Genomic DNA, 15,192 nt, shown 5'->3' with positions numbered 1-15,192 from the left:
TAGGGCTGAAAATTGGCTTGGGTCGGCTTGAAGCTCATTGGGCCGGGTTGACTTCAAGTTAGACCTCAAAAAGTTCAAACCGGATTTGGATTTAAACATAGAGCATTTATTTCTTGGACCGGGCTCGGGTGTTATAGGCCCAGCCCGGGCTTGAGCCTAAATAAGACTTGAAATAGAGTTCGAATTTAGGCTTGAATACATTTGTTTTTGTATATTATTATTTAGAGAAAATAATGAGAAAATAAAGAACAAATTAAAATGGGCCTAACTGGTTTGTATCACTTACTTGTATTATTGCAGGAACTAATGTTTAACTAACTCATTTTCTTACGAAGCAATATTATGAAGTATTAAACTTCAATCAAGTTCAGGCCGGACCAATTTTTACCCCAAATGGATAATTCAGGCTGGGTTTGGCCATTTGGGCATGAGTTATCCAAATATTTTTAAGCCTAAGCCGGGCCCGAAGCTAAAAAAAATCAGGCCGGGTTTGAGTAGAGACATGGCCGGCCCACTTCCAGCCCTAGCGCATGTTCAAGAACGACCAGGTGCCCAACTACACTCTCTAGTGCAACCCTTCATAGCGTCTGGAGAAGCAATCATGCCAACGATGAAGAAGTGCATCAGTTATTTTAACAAGCAAACTAATGATGATCGGGTCATTTCTAGTCATAATGGGCCGCTGTTGGGTCTAACAGGACATGAGGGGGCCTGTTAACAGCCCAGATACTATCCGAAACTGGTGCGTCGCACGTGTCTCCGAGCCATGTAGAATAAGAGAGGAGGAACCTATAAAATGGCTTGAAGGAAACCCGCTGGGTTTCTCTCATCCGGAGGCCACCGCCAAAGGCTTCGATCCTTCGCGTCGCTCCCTTCCTTTACCCTCGCCTCGCCAGTCTCGCTCTCTCCCTCCGCATACTCCCTTCAAGACTCCCGACTTGTAGAGACTTCGCTTCCCCTCTCTTCTCTTCCACCTCGCAGTCTTCGGTCTCTCCTCCCCCTTCCGAACCCCGGCCCTAACCCCGACGAGTTCTCCGTTGCATCGTGCCTCAAGAACCGCGCTCTCGGGAGGCGCATCAGGTTCATGGCGACCTCACCTTCCTCAACCCTAGGTATCCCTCTGGATTGTTCAGGTGCGTTTCCTTCGGGTTGCTCGAGGGTTTTCTTGATTCTTGGTAAAGGAGTGGTGCTCGCCAATATCACTAGATATCATTCTTGTTTTTTAAATCATAAATTACTTCTTTGAATTACATGTGTTTCTTGATCTTTGATAAGGAAATGGTGCTGAAAGATTTCTATTTTTTTTAATGTTATTTGGCAATTCTTTAATCGATATCAGTCATCTTGATAGGGAATGTTGCTGATGGATAACTCTGGTTGATAAGTATTTGATCTCCGGATTGTTTATTCTCAGCCAAAAGAATCTATAAACAAGAAGATGAACATTGGATCTATAGAGGTATGATGGAGACTCCTATTGCATTGTGCCTCAAGAGCCGTGCTCTCCTGCGACCTGGGGGTCACGGCGGCCTTACCTTCCTCAACCCTAGAGGTCCCCCTGGGATTGTTCAGGTGCGTTTCTTTTAGGTTGCTCGTGGTTTAGCTTTCCTTTGCGCGTTATTTCCTTCTTCTGAGATTTCTCTTCTTAATTCTTGGTAACGGAGTGGTGCTAAACAATGTCACTGAATATTATTTTTGTTTTTTAAATTATAAATTGCAATGCTCTTTGATGATTCTTTAAATTACATGTGTTTCTTGATTCTTGATGAGGAAATGGTGCTGAAAGACTTCTATTTTTTTTTTCTATATTTCAATGATATTTGGTCATTCTTTAATCGGTATCAGATGGATAAGTCTGGATTGTTCCTTGAGATGAAGGCATGCAACAAATGCTCAAGAATCTTAATTCATGCTCAAAACACATGCCAAAGATACCAGGATTCAACCATTGAGACCTAAATTGGGATCCAACGTCGGGATACTGTGGAAAGAAAAGATGGGCATCGAAAGAGCCATGGCCAAAGTTCTTAAATGGAAGGGGCGTTGTGCCAAAGTTCTTAATGGTGCCGTATTAAGGAAAGCACATGAACTCCTCACATCTCTATGTGCAAAAATAAATACCAAAAATAAAATATGGGGCTTTATAGACCAGATGCCAGTTATGATGAATGGGGAAAACAACATAAATAACAGAAGAATAAAATATGTTACCTCAATTCCGTTATACACCACGCCATAAGCCAAAGCACGAGCTGAAGAGAGATCATCCATATCTTCAGGATTTGGTGCAGTGAAAGAGGGGTGGGAGGGCCTATTGGAACAAGCAATCAAGAAACGCCAAGGTATATAACAGCAGAACAGAGCAATGGTAATGATTTGCACCATCTTCAACTTGCCTTCTTTTCTTTCACAATATGAGGTCATTGAAATTAGTTAAAAAGAAAAACGAACCTTCATATTTAAGCAGACAGGTTCTCAAGCAATACATCAATATATTAAGCAATAGGAGTCTCCGTCATACCTCTATAGACCCAATGTTCATCTTCTTGTTTATAGATTCCTTTGGCCAAGCACGAACAATACCCTCGATGGAGATCAAATACTCATCAACCAGAGTTATCCATCAGCAACATTCCCTATCAAGATGACTGATATTGATTAAAGAATGACCAAATAACATTGAAATATGGAGAGAAAAAAAAAAACAGAAATCTTTCAGCACCATTTTCTCATCAAGGATCAAGAAACACATCTAATTTAAAGAATGATCAAAAAGCATTGCAATTTATGATTTAAAAAAACAAGAATAATATTCAGTGACATTGGTGAGCACCACTCCATTAACAATAATTAAGAAGATCCTATCAACTAAAAAAATCTCAGAAGAAGGAAAATAATGCACGAAGGAAAGCTAAACCATGAGCAACCTGAAACAAACGCACCTGAACAATCCCAAAGGGATCCCTAGGGTTAAGGAAGGTAAGGCCACCAGCCCACCATGAACCCTGCGGAGGACTACCCAGCCGCAGAGCCTGACGTGCCTCCCGAGATCCTCGACCCCAGGTCGCTGGAAAGCACGGTTCTGAAGGCCCAATGCAGCAATATATTAAGCAATAAGAATCTAACCCCATCACAGCATGGACTAAATAAACCAAAAGAAGGCAAGGAAAAGGTGAAAGAAAAGAGAGGAAAGCCGAGGCCTTCCAACGATCCTTTTCTTTTTCCTCTTTGGCTGATAATTTTTCACAAATTTCTTGTACAATGAAGATACTGATTTTTCTCATGTGACTGATATAGATGGTACTGTAACCACAGCTTGCCTAATTATAACTTTGTGAGATGGTTTTGTTAATATTTTATGATCCAACGAATGATAGCACATTCAATAGCATCTTCAGTATTATGTTTCTAAAACTCTTAATGCACCAAATGCCAAATCAGATGCGAACCAATCCATGAATCAAACTTGATCCAAGCTAGAAATCAAGATTGAACCGAGCATGGTTCAAGCTTGAATTGATTTATAGCTCAATTTGGGATTTCAAGCCAACCAATTAGACTTATGCTCAGCAAAGTGCAAAATTAAGCTTCAATTGAGCTCGGAAATCATGCTTGACCTGAGTTTTCAAACTCAAAATTGAGTTTAAACGAAACTATAATCATACCCAAGCTCGATCAAACTCGGCTAAATTACACCCCTATGCAACAGCATTATCCCAGTTACCATTCAGAGGACATGTAATCATTGGATAACTTTATTAACAAAGTCCCCAGAACAAAAGCCCTAATCACAAGGAATTCCATGTATACCAAACCTCAGTTACACTATACACAGCCATTATAGTCTGATTTACTCTGCCCCATATAAGAGACTTTGATACAACCAAACAATGAGGAATAATTATTTGTTGAAAACTAATTATTTTCCTTGTTCAAGACCATAATACCGACCACTAATAATCATCGACATCATACTAATATTTTACTTAACAGTGAGTGAAATATAATGTACTCAAAATTTTTTGTTACAATCAGGTAAGTTATCTTTAAATGTGAACGATGTGATTATTACAAAGACTAACTCAACTTCAGACACACTCCGGAAGAAAAGGCACGAACTAAATTAGAAATAAAAGGCGGTGTTCTACAAAATATGATTCTTTTTGCCTACAAAATGTTTAAATAACTAGACAAAATATGATGCCACTTACAAGAGCTTATGTAACCGAAGCAATCTGAAAATGAAAGGAATTTGCACCTGCCTCACTTCTGTCTACAATCAATTTGTAGCTTTGCTTCAGCCTCGTTGGATCAATCAATATAAAGGAGAGAGGGAAAATAATGGATGGCAGTGAAAAGGAGCATGGCCATGGCTCTCTCGATACCCATCTTTTCTTTCCACAGTATCCCGACGCTGGATCCCAATTTAGGTTTCAATGGTTGAATCCTGGTATCTTTGGCATGTATTTTGAGCATGAATTAAGATTCTTGGGCATTTACCCTCTTCTTGCACCTGCCTTCATCTCTTCCGAGTGCCCAAAATTCGGTCATGCCTTCGTCTCTTCCCGGTGCCCAAAACTGGGAGGAAGAGAAGGTTCCAGACAGGCAAAGAAGAGGGTAGATATACTCGTCGAGGGGTAGGCATGGAAATCTATTTTGTCTAAAATTTAAAGGTCGAGAGAGATCAGGCTTCATGATCCAATCCATATAACTTATTTATTAAACAAATTAAATAGATTCGACAAATTTTTAACAGATTAAATAAATTTAAATTAATTAAATATGTTAAGTAGGTTAGATTAAATAGGTCAGAAATAGATTAAACAGATTTCAAATAGATTAAACAGATTTTAAATAGATTCAATGCTCCGACCTAATTATTAAATGAGTCTAAACGGATTAAACGAGTCGAAGGTTTAAATCTGAATTCAATCTATTTAATAAACAAATTTAGACCCATTTACAATCAAAATTTATGTATGTCAAATCCAAACTTGCTTAAAGCATGCCGTTCGAGTGTCTGATTGACGGGTTGGACCATAAATTGCAACTGTTTCAATTTTATAATTACATTAATTCTATGATATAGTATGTTTTTGTTGATATGATTGAAGATAATTAATAGAAAAGCATCATCTTTGTTGCGGTTGTTGGCATTATTTGTCAATAAATTACTTATCTTTTTATCTAATTTTGTGTCTCTAAAAAAAATTTTGTTTGCTTCTTACATAAAATAGGTTTCATTTTATTTTCTTAAACACGATCATTCAATTTTTTTACCATTTTTCTTAAAATTCACACAAAATCATCTCCGGCATAAAGCTTTTCCAATTTCTATGCACCACTCCCCGACCTACGGCCTTCTTTGTACTCCAGGAGTGTTCGCTTGTATTAATTTAAAATCTTTGACTGCCTTGATAAAATTTATATATATTCTTGGCATAAATGTCATCTATTTCTCATTTCCGGCAACTTAGTCATGAGCGCATATTTAACGACCAACATAAACATAAGAAATTCAAAGATTCAGGAGTGAAGTAACTACATAATCAGACTCAAAATTTACAAACCCAATTAAATTAGCAAAAAATTCACAGCCCCATCTTCTTCCTCAACTAAAGAAGCATGAGAGGCATGTCCACTAAAGTCACTCATAAATCTACACGGTTCCAAACAATCGCTGCCTGCACTATCCAAAGAATTTGGATTGTATCTTTCACGTTTAGGATGTCAACCATTGGATCATTCTCAAATTACTCCAATCTCTTCTTCTATCCACCTGTAAAAAATCTCGAAGCAGCTCCAATGGTTGACATCGCGAAAGAAGCTAGGTAACTTGAATCTCAATCCACATCAAAGAAAAAAAAAAAAAGAGGAAAAGATAGGGAGAAAGAAAAAAAATAAGGGAATAATAAAGTATCTCATCTCAAAGGAACTATATACTGAACAAAAAAAAAAAAAGGAAAGAAAAGAAAGAAAACTAAACAATAACCCAAAAGGTCATGGCAGATTTAAGTTTAATTGAAGCAATCCACCACCATAGCAGTCTTGTCAACAAACTCGAAACTAAGCCCTACTTTCCGGCACTCCATGTCGTCTAGCAGCTCCGTTGGCGGCAGGTTGAGGTCCAGCCAGAGCATCCTCTTCCCATCAGGCTCCTTCTCCGCGAGCCCTGGTCTGAAACCCTCGGTTGCGGCCCGGTGGCGCCTCATGTGGCCCCCCAGGGCCTGGCCAATGGCGAACTCCAGCCCACAGATGGAGCATTCGTGCACCCTGGGCTTCGCGAGCGCGCTCTGGGCCTGGCCATGGCCGTCGCCCATCAGCCTCGGCTTCTTGTGGCTCGCCCGGTGGCCGCCCAGCGCTTGGAACGACGGGAACTGGCGGTTGCACGTCTTGCACTCGAAAACCCGACCCGGCGAGTCTCGGGTCAAGTGGCCCATCTCTTCCCCACCCCGAGCCAGAAGCATGAGAACGTTAGCCATGTCGATGCTCTCCACCCGATCACCTCCTCTAAGTCTCTTCATCTCTTAGATAAGAAAAGTTTATGGATAGGATTTGATTGAAGCTGAAAAATATTGGAAAATGTGAGGCACGGATATGTCTACTTATAGGCTTCTTCAGAGTTCTAACTTCATACGCGACAAGCAATCGTTTTCTTATGATGTGGATCTTTGTGAGTATGAGTATCCAAAAGCCCCTTTGGGGTTCCGGGGTGCTGCCTTGCTGAATCGTCACTCGGGCTTAGTTTTGGGTGACACGTAAGGGTGAGATGGTGGTGACGAGTGGAGGCTGTTTTGAAAGTTTGGCGTCCTTTCCATCTAGAACCATGAGAGAGGTCTCCATTCTCCTCCGTTTATCTTTTGGGAGTTTGAAAAGAGAGTGAGAACGAGTCAGCAAAACTGTGTGATGATATCACCACTGGAAAAACAGAGGGAGGGAGGAGCAAAATGGGAATGGGATTTGCTTAGCCTCGGAGGAAACGTGTAGCGCCGTTAAGCGGCACGACCAGACGCGGTTTGGACGTCGATCGAGGACTCGTGCTTCTCATTTCACACACGAATTAATGGCTGTTGCTTCCTAGTGCACTGGCACGTGCACCGTCACGAAGGAAGTAATAGCAGGCGTACCATGCGAAAATTTTCCACCCTTTTGATCTGATTAATCTTCTCGAAGGACGACGTCAATAACTTGGTCGCAAATCATATCCACATGCGTTCATTTGAAATTGCGTGTGTACGTGAGAGCGTTTGGTTCAGCTATTGACTTGTGATTTCACCGCATCCTGAATTCTGATGGTGGGAGTCGAACGCCAAATGTTTCAGTAGTGGGGATCTACCCAATCTGGTGGATACTTTCTGGAGTCGGAAATCGAACAGTACCCTCTTTTTTTTTTTTTTGACTAATTTCGCCACATACCGATTTCTCTGGAAATAAAGTAACTGTTATTAATAAGAGCTAGCAGTTATAAGTCATCTTTATAAGAGACCCAATAAGATATTCTTTCCTTTCCTTTTTTTTTATGTATTAAAATATTTGTTTTGTATTATTTTGCATTTTAGAAGTTTAGTATGGTGCAATTTATGCTTTTTTTTCTTAAATTTTTTGTAAAAATTTTTTGAAACTTTCAGGCACTAAATGCACCTATTTATTGGTCGGGATGATATTCTTTTTTCCACTAATTATCATATACTTGGTTTTGAATCATTTAGCTTCTTTTTCTCGCATTTGTTCCTAAGAATGTACTCATCTCTGCTCCTCATCTCTGTTGTAAATACGATTAATCTTCAATAAAAATCGGGCGGCTCTTTTCTGCCTCTTCTTTAAATCAAAAAAAAAAAAAAAGGATGGTGTTAGATCATTTTAGTCAGAAAACGAAGCCGTCAGTTTACACCTTGAAATTTCCTAAAGCCTGGTGGTAGGTTTAATTTGGGGTAGCTGAAGCCTGAAGCCTGAAGCAAGCATCAGCAGTTGGAGGAGGAAACTTCCTCTGGAGCTGGACTTTGGAATGCAGCGCAAATGCCGGTTCCACTTCGGCAGTGTAAAGAAGTCTCATAAAACATGGATCGACCACCTAATCTTCTTCCGACTTCTTAACTCTCGGGTCCATGTTTGAGCTGTTTCGGTTAAAGAATCGCCCCCGAAGAACGACCCCACTTCTTTTCCTTGATCGACACGTGAAAGAAGAGACCTACACGCTGGAGAAATCTTCCTGAAACAAAGCAGAGTGATAAGCACCGGTTGAACTACGAGAATTCGTAGACTTTTCACCACGCTACGTTGATCTCCACTGCCTTGCGAAAATGGCGCACGCAACCCATGCCTATTCAAATGTAAAACGATTATTTAATGGGAAATTTCAGCACTCAGTTGTTGATGTAATCCGGTTCCACATTATGATTCTTCTCAGTAATAACATGTGGATGTTTCTTCAAAAAAGAATAAATTAAGATATATTAGAATCCGTGAAAATCATAATAGAAAAGAAAAAAACATGGGACACATGCAGAAAAATGGCCACGTACTCTTACTTTAAGTAATGAAAAAGATTATCTGAGAAAATAATTATTTTAAATAGTTGCGAAATACTGTTCTTTTCTTAAAAAAAAAGTTAACGCAATAGGAGGGGAATGAACTTAAAGGAATCTTATGTTGAAACAGAAGGAACTCTAGTATATGAAACAGGTCTTGAAGCGTGAATTAACACTGTCCTTAAGCGAATTTTGCCCCACTATGTTGCTGTTGGTGATCCAGCAAATTCGCTCCAGGATACAACAAAACCAAAATAGAATTCTAGCCAGCAAAACTAGGATTTCCCATAACAACGAAAATGAAAAGTTTATGTAGAAGAAGTTATTTCAATCTGTGAAGGATATTGGCAATTTATAACTCTGAAATAAGCTCTGAAGTGACACAACCTTTGGAATAGTGCCAGTTCAAAACATAACTGCTAGTACAGTTATTTTGTGCAAAAACGGATAAGTGCCAATCTTTGATAATATAATATTGGCTTTTCCTCCACAACTTCCCACTAAAAAGTTACTCTAGCATGTGTAGGATTTGAATGCTTATTAAGTTATCTAAAAAACTCTACACAAGCAATGTGGGACTAAAAACTCCTCTTAACATTACAAACTATTAAAGGAAGGAGACTTCCAACATCTTAAAGCCGTCATTATATGATAATTCTGGTGGTGTTACCCATTGCAAGCTGAACGTCAGGGTTTGAAATTTTGGCAGTGATTCAATTCCTTGTAATGCCTTTGGGAAGAAAAACATGCCGTGACGTGTCAAATTACGACCCACATCACTTATAAGGGTTTGAACTATTTTGGCAAGTTTCTCCCTAATAAAGTAAAGTAGGGTAGCAAAGTCAGTGCACACCAACTTATTTTAATAGATTCGCGGTGTCCCGTTAGAAAACGTTCGCCTAGATATATAAAATTGCGGACCGGAAGAATACCATGTTCCTACGTCATGACTTTGCTGACTGTTCCTTGATGCATTTAATCCCAAATGGTTGGTTCCCGACGGCATGGATTTGAGGCGGCTACGTTGGACTAAGAGTCAGACGAAATTAACGAAGTTAGATACGCTTTGTCGATGGAAGTTGCAGGGCGCTTTAAGCTTTTTATTATGATAATAACAGTATCATAATATTATCATAATAATACGAAACATATTACGATAATAATATATGACCTCGACTAGAGTAGCACAGACAACAAGCAGCGTCGGCACTGACATAATCTTGATGGCAACATCGTTTTTGATTGAATCTCAATCACAACATCATCTACAAAATATGTCAAATTGCTTCAAAATATCGCATCAATCGTTACATGGGCTATAAATATAATTGCGTTCGTGCAATTCATTAATTTGCTTAAAGTATTCATCTTTGCATGCCTAACTCTCGTAAGTTACGTGTCTGATCTTATGATCTTGTAAACTATTCATTAATACGATCTTTTAATCCATTGAACAGCCACTCTGACATCCACAATGGCCATTGGTTACGCAACTAAAACGTGGCAACCCACGTATATTAATTTGACCAAGATCTATCTGGCTTGCTTAAGGTCGAGGGAACTTTATTTGATTGGTGGGTCCTGGTCATTTTTTGTTTATATGGGTGCTAAGTGAGGTAAGCAGGGGTATCATGGATCAGGCGTGGTCCTTCTGCTTATTAATGCATTTTTTCGGTACCTGAGGGTGTCAACAAGCGCAAGGAAGCATCACATATTATTAAATATGTAACTAATATAAGGTGGATCTTCCCATATCCGGCTAAGATTCTTAGCCACTTGGATCGCCGCTTCTTGTTTTCACGAACAGCTACCCAATTTAGTAAGTGTTGAACTTGAGCGAAGTCTTGAAAAGGAAAAGAGAGAAGAAAATTAAGAAAAGTAAAAACACTTCGTTTGGAGATGCAGGTGGGGAGTTGGTAATGAAAACTTGGACTGAGGACTTCAAACATTTCGAGTAGGGAAGGATGGTATCCGACTAGGCCTGTCAACGAGCCGAGCCGAGCCCGAGCTTGGGGAGGCTCGGGCTCGGCTCGTTTCACAGAACTCGGGCTCGGGCTCGGTACCGAGCTCTGTGTTGAGCTCGAGCTCGGGCTTGTTTGGTAAAAGAAAAGCTCGGGCTTGGGCTCGTAAAGCTCGTTTTGAGCTCGGGCTCGAGCCCCATAACAAAAATCTACATTAAATACCACAAATGAGGCTCTTACATCATTAAAATGAGGCCCATTTTCTTGGTCTCACTGTTGTGGCTCGAGCTCGTTTGGGCTCGTGAGCTGCTCGGGCTCGAGCTCGGGCTCGAGCTCGAATTTAAACGAGCCTCATTTTAGGCTCGGGCTCGAGCTCGTTTGACTAACGAGCCGAGCTCGAGCCGAGCTTTTAACGGGCCGAGCCCGAGCCGAGCCCGAGCAGCTCGGCTCGTTAACAGGCCTATATCCGACAAACTCAAAATTTTTATTTTTTTTATTTTTTTAAGAAAATTGACATTCATATTTTGCCTATCCTATGGATTATACGCAATTTGATGAGCGTACTTCAGCGGATAACAAACATGTGGTATTCCATCTTCTAAAAGATCTCTAAGAAGAGGACAATACGAGAATTGAGGATATGCTTCAAGATTCGGAGGAGGGTGATCAGGAGCTGATGGAAGAAGACATTACCTCAAATGGAAAAGAAAATCCGGGCGTGAGGATGCTAGGCCAGCAGGATGGACTTGGTTTCAAGTTGAAGCCGAATCGGGCATTTAAAGAGCCTCGTGCTAGAACTCGCTCTAGAGATGCAAGCCTGCACGGGGAAAGCTTATGGGTCGGAGAAAAGGAGTTGCCTAGCGCACTCTGTGATGTGTTGTTTTTTGATTTTTTTGGATGTATCTACATTAGAGATAAATGCTCCATCTGTTATAGCAAAAAATAAAAATAAAAATCAAGCTCGGACATTACACTTAGAGCTGGCCTATACCAGATTAAATGGGTCTCGACTGATGGTCGGGAAGGGTAGGGATCTAATACGTCTGTTGCAAAAATCTCAATCTGTTTGAATCCTCTTTAGTTATTGGCTTTGAATCCTCAAATACCCTAAATCTGTTTCTCCTCCTCAGTTATTGGCTTACCTATGTGATTCTCGTTAATGGCGCTCCCGACAACTTTTTTCAAGTTCTCAGTTGGTCTTCGGCGGATGCCCGCTCCCCCCATACCTTTTCATCTTATTTGCAGAGATGCTTAGTGGCGCTATTTGCCAATAGATTCAACAGAGTCTAATCTATAGATACCGGCCTACTAGGAGAAGTCCTCCGGTTAGCCATCTTTTGTTTGCAGATGACTGCATCTTGATTTGAAGAGTTCAGCTCCATGATTGTAGATCTTTTAAGTCGACAAATCTATTGTTTTGTTCAGCCCAAAATGCCTGTGACCCTCTGCTCAGAATATGCTGCTTATTTCGGAATTCAGAGGGTCGAAACATTAGATCAATATCTTGGTGTTTCCTCTCAGAGGAAAAAGATTAACAATGGCCAAGATATAGGGAACGATGGATAAAATTACCCATCAGCTGCAATCTTTGCAATGGAGAACCCTCTTAATGGCAGGCAAGATCATGCTGGTGAGATTGATGTTACGTTTTATGCCTATTCATATTTTATCTAATGCTACGGTTCCTTTGGGATTCATAAGATGGCTTAATGGAATCCTAAGGAATTTTCTTTAGGGACATCAAGAAAATTGCAGGTCTATGCACACGATTTGCCTTGGGGTTGTTGGCATTCCTGACCTATAGAAATGGTGGGCTGCATTATTTAGCAAGATTGCCGATCGTCTTATGTTGTTTCCTGATTCTCTTTGTTCTGTTGTTTTGAGAGCCAAATACCATTTTTTTTGGCAACTAGCGACCTTATCGTCTGCTGAGAAATGCTTCGCTGATATGGAAGCTTATTTATAACGCTTCAGTCCACATCTCCAATGACTTCATATGGTCGATTGGATCTGGTCAGAATATCAATACAGAAGGGGATCCGTGTTTTTCTACCCAGATTATATCAACATTGCCTTTATGCTATAATACAGATCCCATTGCAAGTTACTCTACTTGTGCTTTTTCCAGAAAATCTTTGTGAAATTGCTTGAAACTTTCGGGCAATGAATGCTTCTACTTATTGGTCTGGATGAGATTCTTTCCTCCACTGCTTGAGCATCAATACTTGGTTTGGAACTATTTAATTTCTTTTTCTCTCATCTATTTTTCTCCTCTCTTGACAATGTAACTCATTTCTGCCCCTCACCACTGTTGTAAATATGATTAATTTTCAATAAAAGCCGGGTGGCTCCTTTTGCCTCCCTTTTACATCAAAAAATTTTTGCAAGTTACCCTACCGTTAGCCATTTTATTACCGAGGAAGGATTCTGGAATATTGAAACAGTTAACACCTCTCTTCCTGCATCCATTGCTTATCAGATTCTTAGTACTTTGATTGTTGGTGAACAAGACAATGATGTTCTTTGCTGGGGAAGAGGATACCAAAGGAAAGTAATGGTTAAAGAGGTTTATCTCAGTTTGAAAGGCAACAACAATCAAGCACACACTGATATTTCTAAAGTCTTGAGGTTCAGAGTCAATAATAGAGTACAATTTTTCCTCTGAAGATGATGCTAGATAGACTTCCTACAAGATATCTTTCTCTAACCTCATTGCGGGTTTCTCTTAGATCTGTTAGATCTTGGGGGCTACCTTTCCACGTGTGTAATGTTATTTTGACCATCTTGGAACGAGAAAAAGAAGCAGGGATCGGGTTCAGGTTCAAGATCTTGATCCTTTTAAATCATTTTGGCTTGTTTATGATCTATTTAATCTATTTATGGCCTATTTAACATGTTTAACTTTATTCTACCTATTTATTAAATGGATAATGTGTTTCAGTTCTAGTTATTTGTTTGACTAAACAAAATATAGTGTTTGATTTGGATTTTTGTTCTATTTAACAAGCGGTTTGGGTTTAGATTGACATATATGTGATACATTCTATATTTAATCTGATCATGATCAGTATCCGACCAATTATATTCTAGCATTACGGAGGCTTTGGTATGAAGTGATCATCCTAAGATGAAGGGTGATATAGATAAAGGTGATGAGATTACCACAGATGATTCTATGCGGCAGTAATCCTAAATCACTCCCATGCCACAAATCACCACCTAATCCAATGATGAAACGCCGACTAATTATTTTAACTTTAGCATGTGCTGAAATTTTCACACTTCAAACGAGCATGGCCGGCTCTTGGACATAATCAAAAGTTTCAAAACACAACCCTGGATCAGGACTAATTATTGACTAAAATTCAGCGCATTATGTTCTAAACTCTGAAATTGTCCCTTCTAGAGAGCAGAGAGCTCATTACTAATTTCTAGAATTTTGTCTCTTCTTTAGAGCAGGAAGCTTCCTTTCCTCCCGTCCTTGTATACCATTCCTTCAAGCTACCTCTCTCCAGTCCTTGTTTTTGCTTGTTTGATCTCTCCTAAAAGGAAGCCTCCGTCGATTATAAAATGAGTTGCCAGCATTTGTCTTCAGGTCATCCTTATCATCTGGAAGCTGTTAGTCCTGTTGATCCACAGTTTGTGGTGGATTGCTTGAATCCAACTACCAAGCTTTTAGGTGTCAGAAAATAGTAGCTAGACCAATCACCCAACAACCTTGCATCCCCACTGCTTCCATGGTCATGAGTCAAAATGCTTTTGGTAAACAAAGTGGTCAAAACTTTAGAAACGGGTTATGAGGCACAGAATTAGAATCAGTATATATTTTATGGAGGAAGGGCGATGTCAAAGCATGAATCTCCTTCATTGGATCATATGTCAAGCCCGAACCGGATGCCGATTACCATCCCTAAATACAAACCAATCAACACCCTTGCTTTCTAAATCCAATATAAATGATAGTAAGTCTGGACCATGACCTATCATGTAAGGCCTGATGAAGTCTCAAGATTACCTTCTAAATGAAGTTCACTCAAGCATCTGTACTTTTATTAAGGTGGAAAATTTAAATTGCTTGCTAAACAAACAAGAAGGGCAGAAAATTTAGATGTTAGGGAAGAAAGCAAACTTTGATTAGGACTTTATTAGCCTAAACAAACAATCATAAGAATTGCAAACGTGAATTTTTCCAAATATGGCCATTCACAAAATAGGGATACATTAATTTTGGACTTGAATAGCTTTCTCTGTGTGTCAGGTTCTAGTGCTCGGGCCTAGGCTAAGTCAATGTTGTTAACTTAAGGCCCGGCTCCAGCTCTGAGTCTGGGTCAAGCTTATTTCAGCCCAATTCTAGGTAATACAAATGAACTATTGAAGGTTGTTATCTGAACCGGGCCTGATCCAGACCCATCAACAAACCAAGATGGTGGTATAGCTGACCTCTTTCGATTGCAGGGAACTTAAAACTATGATAATTTTTGGCGATGCTTGTCAATTTATTTTATATAAACTAAAAAATATTTTTTTATTTTAAAATTTCAAATATCCCAATTTTTTCTGAACATTTTCTTCTGAAATTACTGGATTTTTTTTATGAATTCCTAACCTTGTAATGTTGCCGAATTATTCTCGATATTGAAGTTATAATTGTGTTTGTGAGGGTAAACATGAACAAAAATCCGACATATTATTATCAAACATGG

The 15,192-nt window shown here is 39.6% G+C and overlaps 1 protein-coding gene and 2 long non-coding RNA genes across 3 annotated transcripts; 1 reads left to right on the top strand and 2 right to left on the bottom strand.

The window, feature by feature from the left end:
- Positions 1–245: 245 nt before the first annotated feature.
- LOC120112914 lies at positions 246–1,745 on the top strand. Its single transcript, XR_005514594.1, has 2 exons — positions 246–1,133; positions 1,352–1,745. It is a non-coding gene; the product is annotated as an uncharacterized LOC120112914 (long non-coding RNA).
- A 369-nt stretch (positions 1,746–2,114) lies between these two features.
- Positions 2,115–4,205, bottom strand: LOC120112913. Its single transcript, XR_005514593.1, has 2 exons — positions 2,943–4,205; positions 2,115–2,636 (listed from the first exon to the last, which is right to left on the bottom strand). It is a non-coding gene; the product is annotated as an uncharacterized LOC120112913 (long non-coding RNA).
- A 1,305-nt stretch (positions 4,206–5,510) lies between these two features.
- LOC103720004 (zinc finger protein ZAT12) lies at positions 5,511–6,580 on the bottom strand. Its single transcript, XM_008809508.4, has one exon. The coding sequence runs from the start codon at positions 6,522–6,524 to the stop codon at positions 6,018–6,020; it is 507 nt and encodes a 168-aa protein (XP_008807730.1). The 5' UTR covers positions 6,525–6,580; the 3' UTR covers positions 5,511–6,017.
- Between the last annotated feature and the right edge of the window lie 8,612 nt (positions 6,581–15,192).

This window comes from Phoenix dactylifera, chromosome 13 (assembly GCF_009389715.1).
Source record: "Phoenix dactylifera cultivar Barhee BC4 chromosome 13, palm_55x_up_171113_PBpolish2nd_filt_p, whole genome shotgun sequence".
Taxonomy (NCBI): domain Eukaryota; kingdom Viridiplantae; phylum Streptophyta; class Magnoliopsida; order Arecales; family Arecaceae; genus Phoenix; species Phoenix dactylifera.
This window is presented reverse-complemented; position numbering and strand designations above follow the sequence as displayed.